The following is a 21,932-nucleotide window of genomic DNA, read 5'->3' on the forward strand; positions in this document are numbered from 1 at the left end:
ATTTAGAAAACTTTAGTAGATATCCGAGCTGGTGACACGATCAGAGACGTTAACGAAGATGGTACTCGACAAACAAAGTCTCCACTCGACAAACATCACTCGACAAACAAAGTCTCCACACCTCAGCTCGCTGGCGGAGCTTCCCAGACTCTCTCTGACAGGCGTCTCACAGAAATCTCATCTCTTTACGCATGCGTAATTCTCAGTCAAGTCGTTGCCATTCACAGTTCTTTAAATAAGGTGTTAAAATGAATTATAGTACTCGTAGTGTGAGGAGTTTGCTAACGACGTTCTCTCTAGTCAAGAGCATCATAGGTCATTCTAGTAGAGTTCAGGGGCCTTCTTTACAGTGGCACTATAAAAGAGTCGCTGATAAAGGGCGCAGAGTGAACAGCACTGTGCGAGAGTGGGATGTGAGTTTCATGGCTATGTGTTACGTTTCGCGATCGTTTAACATGCGGCTATTGGATAAATGTACCTAACTGCATTAATATATCAAAATATAAGGAGAAGTAATGTATCCACTAATAACTGCGACGAAAAGAAACAAGTCAACATACAATATATAACTAGGAGGATAGAAAACGACATGTGCTTTGTCTTTATATTTTCTTTTCTTTTAAGGCAGTGGTGGTCAGCGTTTTAGAGCTAATTCAAAGACGCTGGCCCACCAGCCGATGAAAACTGTTAGTTCGGTTCGGGGTGCCAATGACGGCGAACGTGTTGGCTGCATGGGCGTTTTCGTAGTCTCCCGCATGTGGATACGAGCTAGTTTCCCTTAAAAGGTCTTCCACGGGGCATTCCTCCCTTTCACTGCAGTGCCTAAGGGCGGAGCTTGTAATAAATACATCCCCCCCAAAAAAAATCGAAGTTTTCACGGGCAGTGGTTTTTCCAAATTTGGTTTATCCAAATTTTTAGAACATATTCTGGAGTAATAAATAGTAATTATTTCAAAACAGTGCTTAATATTTATGTCTAACGTTCTGTGTAAAGAATTGTGCAGGGCAGCTATTAATACCGAGAACAAATGTTTATGCTAATAAAAGTTACAATACAATTGTGATCAAAATATGCTCGGAATAATTCCATAAAACGCAAAATTTTAGCTTATTGGCACATATTTAGTGTTCAAAGTAATATTTTCGGACTGCAACGCACTTACGCTAACGTTTTTCCAATTTTCGAAACAACTGTAGAACCCTTTTCGTGAAATTTATTTAGGACTCGCAGCAAACCTCAAAACGGTGATCACTCCGCGACATTTTAACCATGCGAATAATAATAATACGCATAACAATACGAAAAAAGTCACGATGCTATACAAAGGAAATACAGAGCTCGTGGAGTCATTTTTGTTGAATTTTTGCTCAAAACATTCATGAACAACACGCGCTTCGTGAGTTGGTGCATTATCATAGTACAAAATCCATGAGTTATTTCGCCACAATTCAGATCGTTTTCTATGAGTGGATTCACGCAAACGCAAAAAACACTTAAATAGTATTCTTTGTTAGAAGTTTCGCCAGTTAAAAGAACCTCATGATGTATGACAGTCGAACAAAATAGTCACCATAAGTTTGATTTTTGACCGACTACGATGAGGTCTTTTTAGTTTTGCTTCATTTTGCAAACGCCATTCATTTAATGTTTTAGTTGCTTCTGTATCAGAAACGTATATCTATGTTTCATCATCGGTAATAATGCGTTTTAGGAAAGCCTTATCTTGAAAAAGCATGTCCTGCGGCCCTCAAACACATTTTTCCGAAACAACTCGAGAAGCGACGCTCCATCTGCTCAAATAATCCTTCTGAATTGCTTGATAGAATCCACTTGTTTGATAGTAGCCAATGCTTGATAGAATGATATTAGAACTTGATCAGTGACATCCCTGATTATTAAATGACGATCTCTAAGAGCCAAAAGTCTCTTGACTTGAACAACATGTTGCTGTAATGGATCACCATCTGCAACACATTTTCCACCATCCTTAAACATCTTAATTAAAATTTTAATTTAAAAACTCTTGATCTGAATAAAGTGTTGCCCTCAAAGACTTTTACATTTTAAACGTTTTTGCAGAAGAAAAACCATAAGGAAAACATAATTTAATGTTGCTTCATTTCATTCGTCATTATTTAAAAAAAATCACCAAAGTAAAATTTTTTGTTCATTAAAAATGAATTTATTTGAAAACCATAAAAGAATACGGAATTCGGATTGTTATTTCGGACGAACGATTCGCTCTGCACATGATTCAAAGAACCGATTCACTTTACTGAGTGAAAGAACTGTGATTCGGCAAAACACAGCGGTAGCTTTTCGAGAGTTCTTGCTGGAAGTGTTCCAGAGTTTTAGTGTTAATTCTATGTAGAAACGAAGTTTTAGAGAATCTCAGAAAACTATAGTTGAAAGAAATCAATCCAAAGAGTTGGCGGTTCGACTGAGTCGACTCTCCCGATCCCTCTGTCGTTGTTCGGCTCTTTTCGCCTTTTCTCAGTTCTTGCACACCGCTCTTGATTCCCTAATCATCACAATCTGCCAAAGTTTTGTTAGTAAAAGGTGATTTATAAAAAAGGACCAAATCAGTTCAGTGAGAGAACAATTCTGATGTGATCCAATTAAAGAGCGATTTTAACCATTTTTAACTGTTACCAAATGTCGATAAAAATTATAACTACCTCTAAAAATGTTTTGCAAAAGATTTCTTGCAAATGAGTATTTTAAATGAACCAATTGCTAAATACAATCACTGAGTACATTTTAACCACAAGTGTAATACAAGTTCATTAGCTTATCAGAAGCAAAATTTACCCTAGTCAGTTTGAAACTAAACACTGTTAGTAACTTGCATGTACATTGTGCATATGTGATAAAGACATTATCAGAAAAAGTATGAAAGTATACAAAATTTTATTAATCTTATAGCGAACTACTGAAAAGTATCTAACGGGTCTTCATTGCCGTTGTTGGAATTGGCAAATAGCCTCTTGCTGTATTTTATCCTTTAGAAGATACCAGTCGAAATGATTAAGGGCGATGATAACGGGCTTCATATTTAACTTTTTTACATAATCGACTAAAGGTACTCCAAATTTTAAAAGGCTATGAAGTCTATTAGATTTTCAGCAGCCGAAAATATGAAAAATTAATTGTATCTTCACTCGGATTCGTACCGCTAATCTTTCAGTAATCTAATGGATGTACTAACCTTTTACAAGACCAAAATTCTCAAGGAAGAATGTGATAATAAACCTTTTGTACTGAAATATTCTGTAACATTACTTTCAACCGCTAATTGCTGTTACTTCTAAAATTTTTATTAGATGCTTATGTGATATAACTAAAATTTTATAAAGTAACAACAACTCACACACATACAGAAAGAATTATGTCCAGGCAGAATGTAAAAAAATACAATTGATTTTTTTATCCCGTGCATAAGTTGTGTATAATCACGAAACACACTTATTTTACTTCTATATAGATATAAATTATACACAGCATAAGTTACTCTCTAGTTTTGAACAATGTATTTACATCATACATAATTTAAGATACATAAACAAATTAAAAAATATTCATCATTTAGTATTCATGATATGCCTGCTAGTGGGCGAGCGAGTATGTGAACTACTGAACTGCGATAGTCATCTGAACACAAGGCAAAGTTATGTAGGTTTTTCTTGCGCTCCTCTCGTGTGCTTTCATTGATTCATCATTCCTAAGTTATAATTGAATTTGAACTCTTTAGTAACTGCATTCATTAATTATAAATAACGTAAACAATCGAATTTTCTTGAAAATCTGTTTTCACGTGGATCGTTTTCTCAGACTAGAATAACTTCCGCAAGCGTCTTCGTAAACATATTTGTCATGGCTTCTTACTGCTTTGCATTATTTACAGCAGCATATAACCAGTGCTATAATTACAACTGTGAATTTAAATTCTGTTGAATGCTTCGTTTTGAAATATCGGCAGTTTCTCCTAGAATGTGAAATTACTTAAAAATGCAGACAGAATTTCATATATTTGCATTCAGTCTGAAGACAAAATTCTGAAAAAAGAAGTTGTTTAAGATATTTTCCTATTATGTAAATTAATTAAAAACATTTTGTTTCAACAATCACGGATGATATTTGAATGAGATATTTTCAGCAGTTTTAACATACAACATAAAATCGACAACATAATATGCAGTCGTTATTGCACTGCTGTGCAGTTGTACAGATACTATACTAATGCATTGAACTCTCGATTAACCGAAGATCGATTAAGCGGGTTTTTAATTCTGTCCAGAAAAAAAAAGTTAAGATTAATTTTTAGAAAATTGGTATGAACAAACAGCAAAACTTTGTAGATAATACAACGAAACAAAAAATGAGTGGGCTTAACCATGGTAGCGGATGATGGCATAGTATATTTGGAAGCTGGTCTTATCGACAACGTAATCAGGAATCTATAAAGGCTATTAAAAGATCCCTTAAAAATAAATTTCTCAGTTGTAAAAATAAACATAACCGCAAGTGCTCCTTTAGCATTGAAACTACGCAAATGCTACTGAATACATTGCTACTGAAATGGAAAAAAAAACAATTGCAAATGAGTATTTGCAGTTGTTTTTTTCCTAAGTTCTAAAGCAGAACTAAAAAAATTTGAAAGCTTTCAGATTTTATATTACGCCGAAAGGGGCGTTTTTAGTGTTTTGCGTGTTACATTTTATTTTTTAAAAATCATGCTGTTCCCAATTAAACCAAAAATTTCAATTCAACAGCATCACAAAATTATTAAAAAACAGCACATCTTTAGAATTTCCGATACACAGTCTTGCGAGTTAGAGATAACAATGTTTTCTTCCGTAGAGTGTTGCTATTGCTCCCTTTGAAATCATTGAGTTTGTTAATCAAAAATTCTTAAAAGTTTTACGAAATGTGAGATAGCTTATAAAACAAATTCGAATTTCAAAATTCGGACTTACAGATGCCCCTTTTTGGGTAGAGGATTTCATTATTGAAAGTTTGATGGCTCTAGGTACTGTCGTCTTTTCACTAGGCGAGAAACATACCGACATTCATTCACATTCTCCTTTATTTAACTTTTTTTAAAATAATATAGGCCTACAATATTTGGTAGCAACAATTTGAAAAGTGATTCAACCTTTGACAGTGATTCAATGCAAAATCCCGTTTCGAGACTAATAACACTGAGCTAATGTTCCTTTGGGCTAAAAAATGTAAACAAAAACAAACCGCGAGAGCAATCTTAAGAGAGGATGAAGCATAGATAAAGATTAATTTGCATAATAAAATAAACTTATTCTTCAGATTAAACTGCTTGAAAATACTGGAAAATTGTTAATATTAGTATTTTTCTGTTAATTATAGTATGGGTTATTCCTTTCTTCTGTAGTTTATTAACTGCACTCTGATTAACCGTAATAGATTTAACTGAGTAGGTCAGCCCGCTATTACCTCAAATTGGGGGTTGACTGTCATTTGTTACGCTGCTGCTGGGGATTATTTTTAATGATTGTCTTGATTCGTTGTTTTAATGATTGTCAGTTCATTGTCTTGATAAAAAAATTGGTAAAATTTGACGAATAATATGTTTCAAAGCAAATAGTAAATCAGCATATAGTATAACCCAAAGCAAATAATTTAGTGAATGTATAAACATTTTAAATGTACCATTAATCTTGTACTCTTTCAATATACAACATAATTCGCTTTAAATACAACTTCGTTATCTTACTTCCACATGAATAATAATTACTTAAAAGTTGCTGCAGCATTATACATATTAAATTCATATAGCAATTTACCGAAAAAAGCTTGCAGAAACTGGAAACCAAGCATACGGTGCAACTTTCTGTGACCGTAAAAATAATATTAACTGTATAAATCTGTGTGTTTGTGAAGCATCGGTGACTCGCACGGATTTAACCAATACAAAAGCTGTGAATCTCATTCGACGCACACGGCTCTGAAAAGTAAGTCACTGTGAATCATCGGTGATGCACATGACGTTCGAAGTGTTAATTAATCTACGAAATCGGTAACAGGTCTTATTGTATTATAAGACGCTGAGGTAGTTTGGTAATTGCGTGATGTAAAGCTAGTGATGTATTATTTGTAAAAGGGAAAAAAGCAATATATAAGTGTTGATGATAACCTCTGTAGCATCGCTCACTGACAGGAAATGAAAAAAAAAAAAAATTTTATAAACAATCTAGGAATGTAAAGAATTATTTAAAACAGCGGTTGCCGACCGGTGGTCCACGGGCCACTGGTGGACCGTGAAAACCTTTTGATGGTCCACAGAAAAATTGAGACATCATTTATATTTTTATGAAGATTCAGTTTAAAAAATGACGAGTAACAAAACCTATTATGGAATATGGATTATACCTTTTTTTAAAAAATTTTAGCTATTCCTTTTAGCTAAAAATTCCTCCTGAATTTAACGACTTTTTAGCTACTTTTACAGGTCTATCTAGCGACATTTGAAAGTGAGAGTTGGCATCCATGGATATGCTGCTGTTATCAATAATAGCGCGAACTGGAATTCTCTTTCCTTTTAAATTACAAGCATATGCTGTTGCAGTCGTTAATAACACAGTTTATCTCCGTGTCAATAGGGGACTTGATGGATTTTTATGAGAACCATTTACATTCTTGTTTATAATTGCATCACTGGAAGTTTGCGTTTTTGTTTTGTCTAACTGTTGATCGATGGCGCCATTGCTGAGTAAGCAATGATTATTAACTTTATAATAATTAAAAATCGGCGGCATAACACTTTCAGTTTATTGATATTTCTTTGCGTTTGCCGGTCTATTCTTGCTTTTCGTAAAGTTCTTTTTTAGTGATATAAAACTGTGAAGCTTTTTGCACAAGAAGGTAATATTTTTGTACTTTTCATATAATTTTTCAATGCGAACGAAATATGTATAAGTTATAATATGTATAAGTTAATATGTATAAATATGTAAAGTTAATAGTGTTTCAATTGTCACTCATAATCAGCCTGAATTTCCATAAAGTATAAAGTAGCCTGAATTTCCATAAAGGCATGCTGCTGAACACCAAATGTTTTGAAAATTATATTAGCAAATGAAAATTAGAATTACATGTATTGGAAAGTTGACTATTGTTTTTGCGTATTAATATGTTGTTTTTAAAGTCTGATTTAAGTTTTTTTTTAAATTCATATTAGTAGTTCGCCAAATATAAAATTATACATGTCGTGGTCCGTGAAGTTCTAATGGTTGACGACCGCTGATTTAAAGGATGCTGATGATACCTGAATTCAGGCTTATATGACACAAATCCAAGCCTGTTGCGCATGGCAGGTAGTGAAGCCTGGATAAAATTTATAATTCAAGAATTAACTACTGTCTTCGACAAAATAATTCTACTTTGATAACAAGAATTTAAGATTTATTTAACACGTAAAATATTGTAATTTTAGATCCATATTAAATATATTGGTGGTTGCCTAAAATACACTGGTTATCATAAATTAAGGAAAAATGACAAAAATCACGATTACTGAAAAAGCTACATGTAGAATTTAATGAAACTTACCCACAATATACAACACATAGTAAGGTATCAAATAACATAAAAAGAAATTACCAGACAATTATGGTAAAATAGAAATAAGCACATGTATAAAATGAACAAATCGAAGATGTTAGTTTTCAATAGTAAAAGTACCTTCAATATGGAATATTGGGCCTAGAAGCAATACAGCACATTCAGCGACGTGTGATGCTTTCAAATATGTGGTCTATCAGTTCCATAGGAAGCGAGAGCCATTGCTCTTGCAAAGCAGTTGCAAGCGCGTCAAGGGTCTAAGGGGGCGGATTGAGAGCAGCTAGACGTTTCCCTAAAGTATCCCAAACGTGCTCGATAGGATTCAAGTCCGGGGATCGAGCTGGCCATTCCATGCGCATACTAATTGTTTCCTGTTGAAGATAATCATTTACGATGCGAGCCCTGTGTGGTCTTGAATTGTCGTCCTATAACAGGAAAGCATCACCTATTGCCTCGGCATATGGGCGCACATAAGCATCAAGGATGTCATCTCTATAAACATGAGTATTCACGGTTCCCCTTGGAAAAACATGGAGGTCTGTGCGTAACCCAAAGAGATGCCACCCCAAACACAGACACTGCCTCTTCCGTATGCATCTCTTTCATGGATGTTTGACGGGTGATAACGGGTTCCAGGTTATCTTCATATCAAATAACGCCTACTATCGCTTTCTAGACTAAACCTAGATTCATCCATAAAGAGAATAGCTCTCCACTGCTCAGGCGTCTAGTGGATATGTTGTCGTGCCCACTGCAAATGGTCCCTCATACGGCGTGACTTGAGCGGCAGGCAAATGTTTGTTAGCCTCGCATACAGACTACCTTCGTGAAGCCTTGTACACACAGTTGATGTTGACACCAACCTTCCGGTGGCTGCAGCAAGGGAGGATCTAAGAAGAGTCGGAGTAGCGGTTCTATTCTTAGTGCACATAATGTCAAATACCGGTCATCGGCGCTCGTCGTAGCAGTTGGCCGTCCTTGGCTGAATCTCCTAAGTGCCGAATCTGTGATTTGAAATTGCCTCCACAGTCTATGAACTACAGAAGGACTCACATTTAGCCATCTGGCCACTTCTGTTTGACTTAGTCCTGCATCTAGTCTCCCAATGGCTCTCTATCGTAGTTCTTCAGGCAAATGATGCCTGGAGGTCATTGTTACGAATTGGCTATCTCAGATTTCCGGTGTCACTATCATAGTGAAATATGTGGGCTTGCTAGTGGTTCTATTCCTGCGTGCATATAATTTCAAATATCGGTCATCGGCACTCGTGGTAGCAGTTGGCCGTCCTTGGCTGAATCTCCTAAGTGCCGAATCTGTGATTTGAAATTGCCTCCACAGTCTATGAACTACAGAAGGACTCACATTTAGCCATCTGGCCACTTCTGTTTGACTTAGTCCTGCATCTAGTCTCCCAATGGCTCTCTATCGTAGTTCTTCAGGCAAATGATGCCTGGAGGTCATTGTTACGAATTGGCTATCTCAGATTTCCGGTGTCACTATCATAGTGAAATATGTGGGCTTGCTCTCAAACATGGACTTTTTTGCTCCTCACAGATGACGTATTCCGAGTGCACTAATTTGCATATTGGAGTTTTACTCAGCTACTCTTACTTGGCAACATATTCAAATTTTACACGGTTTGGCTTATTTTTGAGGGAGTTATCGCTATTTTTGTGATTCTTCCTTAATTTATGATAACCAGTGTACATAAATTACGGTAGCCTTTAGAGAATTTATAATTATTAATTCTGACGCTTATATATTTCTTGAAATGGCAGTCAATTTCAGAGGTGGTCAATATGACAGAGTTTGTAAATTAGTATGTTAACAATAAATTTTCTTAAGGAAAGGGCAGTGAAGGGAAGTTAGTATTAACTAGTTTGTTATGGAAAGGGTATAGATACGTTAATTTGTATTTAAAACATATATTGGAATATAAAACGCATTCTATAGCAATTTTAATATAAAGAAAATCATAAAAGGAATATGATGTTTCCTTTTGTTTGAGAATTCAATAAAGTTTCCTTTCCGAATGACCTGGAAGGTAATTGTGCAATGTCACCAAAGCTGTCGCTGAAATGTCATCTTCTTGTAATCATCTTCATCATTTCTTTTATCTTTGTACCCATTTCGAAGTGATTTAGACCACTTATGTCTTGAGCAATTTATCAAACTTCCTGTATTCCATTTAACTTGTTTCAAAGAGCTTGTTGTCCAACATTAAAAAGTGACTTATCTCAATATCTATTTCCCACACGTTTTTCTTTTTTGTCAAAATATTTTTTTCTGTTGTTCAGAATCTTCCGTAATTTACCATCTCTCTTGTTAATTATCTCTGAATTTTATAATAATTTTAAATATTCTTAATTAAATCTCTGACTGATTAAATCTCTGATTAAAATCTCTGACCTTCGGAAGTTTTTCGGACCTGATGTTTCACGAGTTTATTAAATTAAATTCTTTCATTTGTTTTTTTTTCTGTTTTGCTGTATGAAAAACTGCTTTATTCAAAATTATTTCCATCACTGTACACCACAAAGCAAACCACTTCGAATGACTTTTTAAACAACAAGTTTTTCGTTCGAAATACAACCCAGAAATACAGTTCCTTTTTAATTGTTTGCAATGCTGCGTCTATCCCAAGTTTTCTTTACGCAGAAAAACCGTTTATAAAACTAAGAGTGACGGAAGCAATTTAATGAAAATTTGGCCTAAATAAATAAGGAATTTTATAAAAGTTAATTTATCACTTGTTTCTCGGTTTATGGTGCATTTTCTTTCTTTTACGCATTTCTCCCTAATTGTTCATATTCAGCTTATAAGACATTCAGCTTATAATAATAAAAAAACATATGTAAGGTTTTCGCCATAGTAGCCAAAAAACTGCAGAGAGAAACATTTTAAATAATTCTTTTCTACTTCGAATTTTATTTTCTTTTGAAATTATAAAACATAATTTTAGAATTCAAATTTTACTAAATAACAAGTAATTATTGCAGTAAAATGGGTGCATCTTTTAATAGAATAAGAAAATAATAAAAACAGGCTCTGTTACTAAAATTTTCATGTTTCCTTTGAAAGGAGAGCTATTTCATGGTTATTTTGTGTTAATCTGATATTTCTAATAAAAACTATAAATCATGTGCTATTTTATCGGCCAGATAAATGTAAACTAAAATCATAATAAAGCATTTATTTGCTTTAAGACTGAAAGTTTCTAAAATTTTAAAAAGTCATAGAGTCGAGGACTACTTGGAAGAATTTGTTTTCTGTGACAGTTTTAAGTGAAACGTAATACAATAGAATGCAATAAACTGGAAAATATCTGAATTTTAAATTATTTGCAGTTTTACATTTGCAAGGTAATCATCTGATTGATTTAAATTCCCTTTTTATGGCAGAAATTATGCGTATTTGAATGAAATCTGATCATTATCGATGGAGGTTGCTATTTGCTAAATTTAACCCTATCTCTAACAATAGTTTGTAGAATATCTATTGAAAATATTGCAAGCAAAATTTTAAATTATAGTGATATTTCTCATTAAACTTTAATAAATATTGAGAGGATGGAAAATGGCAACCACACCGAGCATTTATCGCTGTAAAAATAGAAATGGACGTTGATCATTTTTGATCATTTGACGTTGATCATTCCATTTGGTTTTAACTTCAAGGTAAAAATGTGTATAGAGTATCCCAAAAGTCGAACTTTATGGAAAATTTTTAGTTTCCATGTAGGATTACAACCTTGCTTGCGATAACAGGTCCAGGTCATGCTACATTTCAATAAGACATGTTAGATGATTCTTCTGACGACAAGAATGGGCGATCCGTATTTGCAAGTGCTGAATATTAAAAATTTTCTCAGAAGTAAACCACTTTATTTCAGTGATCCTACACATAAAAGCTTGCTCTCATGCGTGAGTTTCGTGGAGCTCCCTGATCTCTTCCCTTTGAAAGGTACATTTTCTGCATATAAGAATTTTTATTTCTTTATCGAAAATGCAGATTAAGTCTTCTATTTAAGGCAGGCTTTTAGGTTTACAAAAAATTCTGTATTAAATATAAACCTATTCAACTAAGAGCTTCCAAATTTCATGAACACAGGATTCTGTTAGACTTCTACTGTTTATTAAAATGAATTTGAACTTAACTGAATTTTGGCTAAAACTATGAATAACAAAGAATTCTCTCCTCCTCGAAATCATGTTGGAAATTATAATGAAAAGAAAAAAGGATATTACCGATTTAGCTCTAAGCTTATTAAATCGCATAATTTTTAAATTATAAGTTGATTTCATTTTTCAGTATTTTTAGAAAGTTTATATTATTTTCTAAAGCTTTAATTTTATTATTCTTTTAAACCTTGTATCAAGATGCCTGTTTGCAAACGAGCATTAACTTGTCCGTTTGAATGTTATTTAAGTTCGTTCATTTCTAATTTAACATGAATTCTTTTTTAAACTATATTGAAATTCAGTGTCTTAAGTTTTAAGCTATAATGATATTATAGTTTTTAAGCTCTGTTATGGCTTATATTAAATTATGAGAGGGTATTAAAATCAGTATGAAATTCAAAACTCAAATTTCATATTAAGAAAGGGGTTTTTTATACGTTCAGATTAACATCTATAGATTTAAGTAGTATTTAATGGAATAAATTTTGTGATAGAAAAATAGAACGTAAGCAAAAAAGATTGGTTACTCTTAAAATAATATCAAAAGTTCGAACAAAAATGCACAATATGTTCTTTTTTATCCAGTATGCTGAATATTTTCATGGATATTGAATGTTCAAAACTTGTTTCGCAAATGTAAGCATTTCAAAACATTATACATTCGATTCGATTTAACTTAGATGTCAAGATTTAGGGTATCTCTCGTTCTGTATTGATGTGATCGCATTATGTAATGCCATAGACTTTTGATTTCTCTGTCTAGCATAACAGCTACAACAGCTATGGATTATTATAAAATATTTGCTAGTTTCAGGAAATCAATGTTCTGTTTTCAATTGTAGCGTTGCGCGCCTCCAACTTGCACGCAACCAAGAGGTGACTGTGAAAACTGGATAAAAGACAGAGTCTTGTTAAGGGTTTAAGTCCCTTTTTATTCAACGTAATAAATTACAAGTGCGTGCTCTTGACGCTCACAAACTGCGCCAACTCGGCGGTCAAATAAAAATAAAAACCTGAAAAGAAACTAAAGACAAGACTCTAACTACGAGGCTCTCTAAAAGTAACTAACCTCACCGCGTTTTACAATACCGCTGCTAATTCAGCAAACTTGAAGATCACGTTGAACGATTAACAATACTTCCACGTAAGCACACAGGGCGAAACGCGGGGTTCTTCAATTTCTGACTAACTACCTCCGCGCCCGTGAAGTAAGAACAGCACACCTCGAACTCGTTTCCTTTCTATTTAACTCAGAATACTTCCGCTGATAATTTGAATCCTTGCGCGTTCTACTAAAATTTACATACTCTGGCATTGGCAGTTCCAGGGAAAAAGTAAGGCTTGACAGGAAAGGTAGTTTAAACTTAAAATAAATGTTAGTTAAAATAAATATAAACCCTACACAATAATTATTGAAATTATTGTTTCAGAATATTTGCTGCACAACCATGAGAATTCAAATGTTGTTTTAACAGTGCAGCAAAACCTCAACAATTAAACTGTAACTTAAATGTAGTAAGAAGCTGATTCCTAGGAGAACTTTGTGCACAAATATTGAACGTTTAATTAAAACTTTAATTAAAAAAAGTAAATTCTAAAGCTTTATTTCAAACTCAGAGTATTCATAGGTTCATAATACAGTTTCTAAACACTTGTAATACAAATGCAGATAACAGTCTTATACTGAATTACAAAAATCAGTAACATCTGACGAATTTCATGCATGGGAATGTTCTAGCAGTATATGCAGATAAAAACTCCATTTCAAATAATAAAATATAATTATAAAGTTATGAAAATATTGTGAACTTTAATTTGGCCACATAAATTTGAATTAGCAGTTGTAAATTCCGCAGTGAAATGCAAGTATTAGCATTGAGGGTATCATTCTTAAATATATAGAGTGCAAGAATGTATCATTATAACAAAAGACATAGGTGAATAAATATAGAAGTTCGAATTGAGTGTGAAGTTTTAGAAATCGAGGAAAATGCAAGGCCAAATATTTCATCTAATGCAAGAAAAGTCGAAAAAATATTCAGATAGGGATGGAATTACTGATTCCGAGGAAATCTATTTTTGAAGTATAAAAGCGAGGTTCAAATAATTTTTTAAATACTATATATGCGAGATGCCTTTATAAAACCATGCAAACTAATCCAGTGCCCCAGGTTGTATAAACAAATTCCACGAACTACTGTTAAATCTGTTTATCCCGAAAGCATAAGGAAATCTTTGATTCTATTGGATATCGCTGTAGATTAAAAAGCAAAATAACCGCTGAGAACATCTTGAAATCCAAGTAAAGTACTATAGTACTTAAAAAATAAAAATCAAATAAACAAAAGAAGATTACAATTTTGAATGACATGCTTTTGATGAAAGAAAATTTTAACTACTTGATGATGATGTGTATACTAAGATTTGTAATCGAAGAAACGGAAAGGGAGAAACTATGCCCACGGTAAACGCGGGAAAGGCTATGTTATTGATTTTCAGATCAAAAATAGTTAAACAAAAACTGTTAATTTTAAAAGAATAAAAGCCTTCCATTGAATGAAATGGATATTCATCACTGGCTAAGTATACTAGTTGAATTGTGAAGATGCCCTTTGTTTATTTCGTATCGATTTACCTTTCTAGTCATCTTTAAGATAAAGGGGGCATCTGCAGTTGGTTATAGATCTTAAACCAGTTCCATTCCAGTTTTTATGGAACATTTCTCCAAGGATCAGAATCCAAGAGGATTGAATTTAATCTTACTTTATTACCAAAGTCTCGAAAAAAATTTTCAAACGGTTGGAGTGAGTCCCTTATTCCGTATATATATATATATAATATATTACAGTTATAATCATTCATGCCTTATTGAGATTAGAATCTCCACCTTTCGCTATAGAACCAGCCCGTTCCGACCGCAATGCCAGTTAGGAAGCAAATTTAATATTTTCATTATGGATCTGTCCGCTTCCTCGTGTAAATCACCCGCTTCCTCGTGTAAATCAGTGCAACTTTTGCAGCAAGTTTATTTAAATGGTTCCCATGCAAAAATTTTTGAAAATAAAGGCAACAGCAAACGCGGTAATTTTTCTTAGCTCGAATGCTATTTACATGAATGACGTTAAATAAAATCTAACTGATAATCATGCATTGTTTGCAAAAGTTTGAAAAGAATGTCTGAACAAAAGAAGCAATTTTGTTTGTGAGGCAAAAATGTGTAATTTACTTTTAATTTTTAAATGATGGTTTTGAATTAAAAGCTAATAGGTTAATAGAAGAATCTGTACAAATTGTAAGTAAAGCTGGTCTATTGTGCCATCATTGATTAACTCAAGTAAACTTCTCATAACTTGATGCCTACCTTTACTGTTTTGAGTTTGATGCAATTATAATCTAAGGCTGACGTTTAGTATTCATTTTCAATCAGTGGACTATTAAATATTTATGAATATTTCGGTGGTGGAGAAGTAATGGTTTGTGCTGGAATTAAGTTGGACGGCCGCACACCCCTGCATGTGTTTGACAAAAGCCCTCTGAGTGCTGTGAAGTACAGAGAGGAGATCTTAGAGTCCTATGTTTGACTTTTCTGGGGCGTGGTTGGTCATGAGTTCCTGTTAATGGACGCCGACGCTTGTCCACATACGGCTCGCGCATCGGGTAGACCAACCAGGTGTCTTAACTGTAACCCTTTACAGCATGTCTTGGGCGCGCCCTTGGGAGCGCAATTTCATCTCGTCCTTCTTTATGGTTCTGTGGTTCTCGGAAATCATCTCGGAGTTGAACTTTCTGCAGGAGTGGCATCGACTGCCAATGGGACTCCTCAACTGCAGTCACGGTGCACGACCTGTCTGGTAGTGAAAAGAGACCATACCTCGTATTAGATTCATTTTCAGTACGACATCACAAGCGGATTTTGGAGATTCTGTACCAAGAGCTTTCTTGATAATCATGCGTATATAAAATAACTTTTGAATAGTATATCTCTTTTTCTGTTACAAATGCATATTCATACCAAATTTCATTAAAAATCTGTCCATTAATTTTTCAGAAATTTGGCATAATATGCAAATTTGTTTAATTATCCACGCGTATATAATGTTATATAGATTTACCCTGTTGGTGCTTCTGGTGTCCGCCGAAAACGTTCCGCCAAAAACATCGTGGAGAAAACGTTGTGGGAGAAAATATTGCAAAGAAGAAAACATCCCAGTTTTGAAACATCGTGGTACACTCGGGGAGGGAGGTTCGCCTTCCTTCCCTGTGCTGCGCGCCACTGCTCGGCGTGGAAGCACAGAAAAACTTTGAATTGAAACTTTGAACATGGTAGTACAAAATATCGTGGTCGAAAATAAAGCGGTTCAAAAATTTCGCAGTTTAAAAACTTCGCCTTCAAAAATATCATGGTAAAAAATAAAGTACCTACGAATCATCGCGTGATGCGTTTTCAGGTTTCCAAAGCTGTAAATGCATTTCGTATAAATATCACAGAGCGCAAGAAGGAAAGAGTGATTCTTTTACTTCTATATTTCATATATTTGAACGAACTAATAAATTTTTGCTGAAAAAACAAGAAGGAAACTTGAGCATTTAAAATTTGAAAATGAGTAGAAAATTAATGCAACTTAAAAATCTTAATATAATTTTAAATTTATATAACTAACAAAGGTCATTAATAAATTCAGATTTTTTTCATAAAGTTTAACTGGTAATTTTTCATAAAAAATACAGTCTAAAAGTGCTTAGAAAAAGGAAGATAAATAACTGCATGAGGTTAACTCTATAAAAATTGCTTAGTTAATGATCAAATGATTTTTTTTCACATTTGTTAATCTGACATTATTTTAATGAAAATTACATATTGTTTTGTTTCCGCTTATTCTTAAAGTGTCGTTAACATTTTCATGTATAGCGTGCAATCAAATTTTCAGATGTCGATTCGTTAATTATGACGAAAGTCAGTTACATAATATGTCACTATGCGATTTGAAAAACACATGTATGCGACGCTATCGTCGTGCGATGATTTGCAGGTAATTTTTTTTTATTTTTACCCCGATATTTTCGACGATGATGTTTTTAAACTGCGAAGTTTTTTAACCACTTTTTTTTTCAATCATGATATTTTGTACCACGATATTTTAGAACTGCGATGTTTTCTCCCACGATGTTTTGTCCACGGCGTTTTCTCCTTTGTTTTCTCCGCGACGTTTTCGTCCGCGTTGTTTTGGCTATAACCTGTGTGTGTGTGAAAATTTATATAATTTATTTACTAAGGAAATATTGATTATATTATCTCCTAATATAAATTTAGTAGAAGCATCAAAAAAGAGGGAACTTGTATGTAGTTAATTCCAAAAATTGTGTTTTAAAGTAACTTGAATGTAAATTATTAAAAATGTTTTACGAGGACTTGAATTTAAATAATGAATAACAAAATTTCAAACTTTGAAAAAGAAATTAAATTAAAAACAAGTAATTATCGCTATTGATTGAAAATTAGTTGACTTTTCAAGGGAACAAACCAACTCCCATTCAATGAACAATAATTAATAAATGCGAAGGTGTTTCGCCTTTTACTCAGGTAAGAATGGTGATGCCAAACTGGCAAATTAAGTTAAGCCAAAATTGTAGTTCCGCTTAAAACAAAATTTTCGGAATTAAACTTCCTACATATGGGTTCCCTCTTTTTTGATACTTCTACTAAATTTATATTAGAAGATAATATAATAAATATTTCCTTAGTAAATAAATAATTATTATCTTACTTTGCAGCTCTTGCGCAAGTATTAGAAAAACTTGTTTTCAAACTAAGTGAATTTAAGATCATTCAACATTTGATAGCATCATGCACAAATACATGTACCAGAAAGCGCGTCATTTTTCATTCATTTAAATCCTTTGTATAAAAATTATACTACCAAAAAATACAATGCAGCATTACTGATAGATGTGCCACAGTTTGAGAAATCCGTTTATAAGGTATTTTATGTGAATTTGCAGTTTTGCGTTAAAAATGAATTGTTTTGCACACCAATTACCCTATTATAGATAAACGTGAAAATTACGCTGGTGATTGATGATGAAAGCTTGAAGATGAAATGACGCTGGTGATTGCTTCCGAATCTGAAAAGTTACAACTTTCTTTCAGTTCGCATTCGTGATTTTAGTTAATTAAAAAATTAAAGAAAATTTCTAAGGACTTTTATATTTATAGCATAATGACGCTTTATTACGTATTTAAGATATTAAAGTTGTAGAGACATTAGGATTTTTTGAGAAGCAGGAAAAATGAAAAATGTGCAACTTCTTCGCCGGCAATGGAACCACGGACCTCTGGAATAAGCGCCCAGCGTACAGGCCACCACACCACGAAGGCACGCCAAGAAGGCGGAATAAATACCTTATACAGTGAACAAATTATCACTAAAATATCACAGTTATTTCACTAAAATGTCACAAGTATCATACTTTTCGTACTAAATATCCTACATTATATTTTTCAAGCGACATAATTGTATACGTATCAAAATGTAAAGAATAATCTTCAAAGTATAATGCTAGTTTTTTAAATCTTGTTTGTTTAACTACATGAAAACAAAAGTTCACAGCAATTTTAAGACTTTTTTTTACTATAGTATTCACAGAAAAATTAGCAAAAAGGAAAAGTTTGGGAAAAAATACGAGAAAACTTAAAATCTCATTTCAGCGAAAATAAGCTTAGAGAAAATAATAGCAACGCATATATTCTCATTTCTTGCCACATGTGGCGCGTTGCAGCGGAATGCTTTACACTATGAGTAAAAGAACACACATGTCAAATACTGTGTTTAGAATTTTAATTTCTTTTTTGATGAAAATAAGATATCTATGTTTTAAAAGTGCTTCGTGAGACAAAGCTTATGTTTCTTGCAAATATCACTTGTGAAATAATATTTTCCATTATCTAAAATAATATCTGATATTTTGTCTTTAGGCATTTGATTTCTTTCCTTTTCATTCTCCAATCACTTTTTTCACCTGTAATTAATTATTTATTAAACAGAATTGCATCTTTTTGTGGTACAATTTTTATAGTTAACTTTACATCTCTTAAAATATTTTTTACTGAAGGTAATTATTTTTTTTCTTCCAAAGGCCCTCTTATTTTATAAAGATTATTATTTTTTTGAAACAAAAGGCATAAAATATTAATCTGTGCCCTTACCAGGATTTGATCCACGCATCTTCCATCTGGACATGCTAACCACTTACGGCACAACAGCACGCACGATGGAAATGAAACGATTGCTTACAATTTATCTTAATAATAAATACATCTTAGAATATATGTAACAATTTCTCAAAATTATTAAATTAGGCAAAATGCGAATTATTACGCAATAGCACATAGAGAACCACTTTTTTCCAATCACTAATAAAGCAATGTTAAAAACAGTCTATGAAAGAATTTTTGCAGCTACTCAAAATATAAATTAGAAAGAACTTAAATTTGCTTTTCTTTCGTCTGTCATAACATGACGTTTTCTGTGTGATTATATTACATGAGAATATGCATATCTGCATATGCTGACCAAACGTTCGTTTAACTTGTCAATTATAAGTTTCAATAGCTATGTAAATTAAAGAGGTATTTACTCGAGCTTACAATACTACTTGTTATGAAATACGAAATAAAACAACGAATAAGAACAACGAAATACGAAAATACAATTACAACAAAATGCTCAATGCTAGAGTAACAGTTTTTACCATACGTATTTGAGCATACGTATATCTCAGAATCGTTATTTAGAATTATATATAATAAAGCTTTACGAAGATAGCTGTAAGAGGAGGTGAACATAGTATAAATTGCTTTGTACGAACCATTTGCTGTCTCCGCGATGATTTAGTCAAAGTCTTAATTGCAGAAGTCAATTAGCTTTAAAAATTAAAATTTAATGTATAATTATTAGTCAGTTAAGCTTTCGAAGACAGTTTCGTTGTACGAGTTAAGTTATTCTTCCCTTCAAATACGCATGCATTTTCCATTCAGTAAAGTATATTACATAGGCCAGCAGTTTACTATGAATCATATTCAAGAGAACCATTTCATTGCAGCTGCGGGTAAACCCACTACTCATTGCATTTCTAGTCTAGGGATGCAGTATTTCTTCCCTTTGACATAATGAACCTCAAAGAGAATAGTAACTTACGACTGAAATGTTATTATTTATTTAAACTACAACACAATGCTGTCAATCATTGTTTATATCAATAATTAAGTAATACCTGATTAAGGCATTTTAATCACTCTAGTCTAATCAGTTACTTTAAAAAAATAGGCACTTCAAGGTCATACCAACCTTCTTCTCATTTAGCAGGAGAGAGTGGCTACGATAATCACCGTGCACACGGAATGCGGCAATTTTGCCACAAATTAGAGGATTTTTTTTTTTTCGCGGTAGTCATTGCTATGATCATGAGCCATAATTTTGGGGGCTGAGGGAGGAAGAGATGGCCTTGAAGTGACTATTCTAAAATAACAGCCTATAGTGTATGTTTTTCATTCTTCAACATAACTATTTATTATATTATGAAACTGAAACTATCCACCAGCGGCTGAGCGGCAAGGTCGCTGAACATTAATAAGTTGATCAGGTTTAAATCTAGGCGAATTCTTATCTGAATATGAATTTTGGGAATTTTTTCTGGATGTAAAATGAATATGAGGCAATTTCTCCGAAAGATTACATCCATGAAGGCATCCCTCCCTTTAAGCAGAAATTTGTCTTGCACGTTGCCAAAATACAGATAGCTGTAACCAATAACTAGAATAATAACTAATATATTCTAGAGAAAATATCAACTGTGACATTAAGGTAACTCGACATTAAATGTAACTGCAAGTACATATGCAGTGGTAAAGGGCAATAGTTATCTGCTACTTTACATTTGAATGACTGTGCACTTGACCTAGAGCAAAAACCTTTTGGCGTGAATATTCTGGCATCGTTAGCAGTTATTTCATGATTGACCGCATGCGAAATAACTGCGCTATTTTTCTTAAAGAATACTTTATTTTTTGTATTTTTCAGAACTTTTAAACTTTAGAAATTTAGTAGAAATTTAAGTAATGCTCTTTAAGAATTGCCTATAATTTGATTTCTCAATAGTTATACTCAAGCAAAATTCGCTTTTCAACCAAGGTCTGCGAAAATTGCTAACTGTTGACGCTGAATTATATGCGAATCGCATTCAAATACTCGAGGCATTTGCACGCAGACCGAAAACTGAAATCATTGAAAAATGCTAAATTTCCTCCTTAACCTTAATTTGCAATTTTATAAAATTGTAAAGCTGTTATTTGAAGGTAGAAAACAGCATTAACTTACTTTGTAAAATCCCATATTTAGTCTATGTAACGGCTGAAAGTACTCCTGCTTCTTGCGGCGAGTAGCCTCTCTTTCAGACTATACTGTTTTAACTGATGAACGTATTTTTACTATCTCATCTGTAAGGTTCAGTACACCTCCTCCTTAAGTGGAAACATCTGCAGGCGACTGGCAGCGATCACTTGGTTCCGCTACACTGGACAGCAAGTCTTTTCCAGGCACGTTTCCTTTTTGGGCTTGTCAGTGAATCCTGCGACGACTGAGTAGTTCTCACATGTTTTATATTACGCTCGAAAAATGTCATTATTTTGCTTTTCGATGGAAAGTCATTTAATTTAAATGGAGTATTTTTACCTGAGTGATTCTGATTGGAACAATCAATCGAAGATTTTATTCTTGGCAAAAATTTATGAGAAGAGGGGCGGTAGTCTTTTTTTAGCGTTCGTGACAATTACGCCAGGAAAAATTTAACACAGCCCAGAAATGAAAATCACAAAGGATTTCATGAGGGGGAAATTTTGTAGAACATCTTGGTCCAAGGGCAAGAAGGGAAGAAGAGGACTAGTAAAGAAGCGACTCCAAGAAGCTCACTGTGATAGCTTACGACTTCTCCGTTCACAGAAAAAAATTGTCAACGAAGCGAAAAATTTGTTTCGTTTATATCGTCTCGTTTACATATATGCGTAAAGGAAATAAATTGTTTTACTTTATATATGACGCCGCTTTATATGTAATGGATTTTGTAAATTAAAAAGAAATATTTACATCGAATTCTTTAAT

General features: G+C 33.3%; 1 protein-coding gene across 1 annotated transcript in view; it reads right to left on the reverse strand.

Annotated features, from left to right (window-relative positions):
* LOC118193682 (uncharacterized) overlaps positions 1-21,303 on the reverse strand; it is a 57,068-nt gene extending 35,765 nt beyond the window's left edge. The window contains exon 1 of the mRNA XM_035364808.2: positions 21,153-21,303. Within this exon, the coding sequence (XP_035220699.1) occupies positions 21,153-21,167 (15 nt within the window). The 5' untranslated portion in view covers positions 21,168-21,303. The remainder of the gene's footprint in view (positions 1-21,152) is intronic.
* Between the last annotated feature and the right edge of the window lie 629 nt (positions 21,304-21,932).

Source organism: Stegodyphus dumicola, chromosome 6 (assembly GCF_044657685.1).
Source record: "Stegodyphus dumicola isolate Sdum_Otavi_A_Nest chromosome 6, ASM4465768v1".
In the NCBI taxonomy this organism is placed as follows: domain Eukaryota; kingdom Metazoa; phylum Arthropoda; class Arachnida; order Araneae; family Eresidae; genus Stegodyphus; species Stegodyphus dumicola.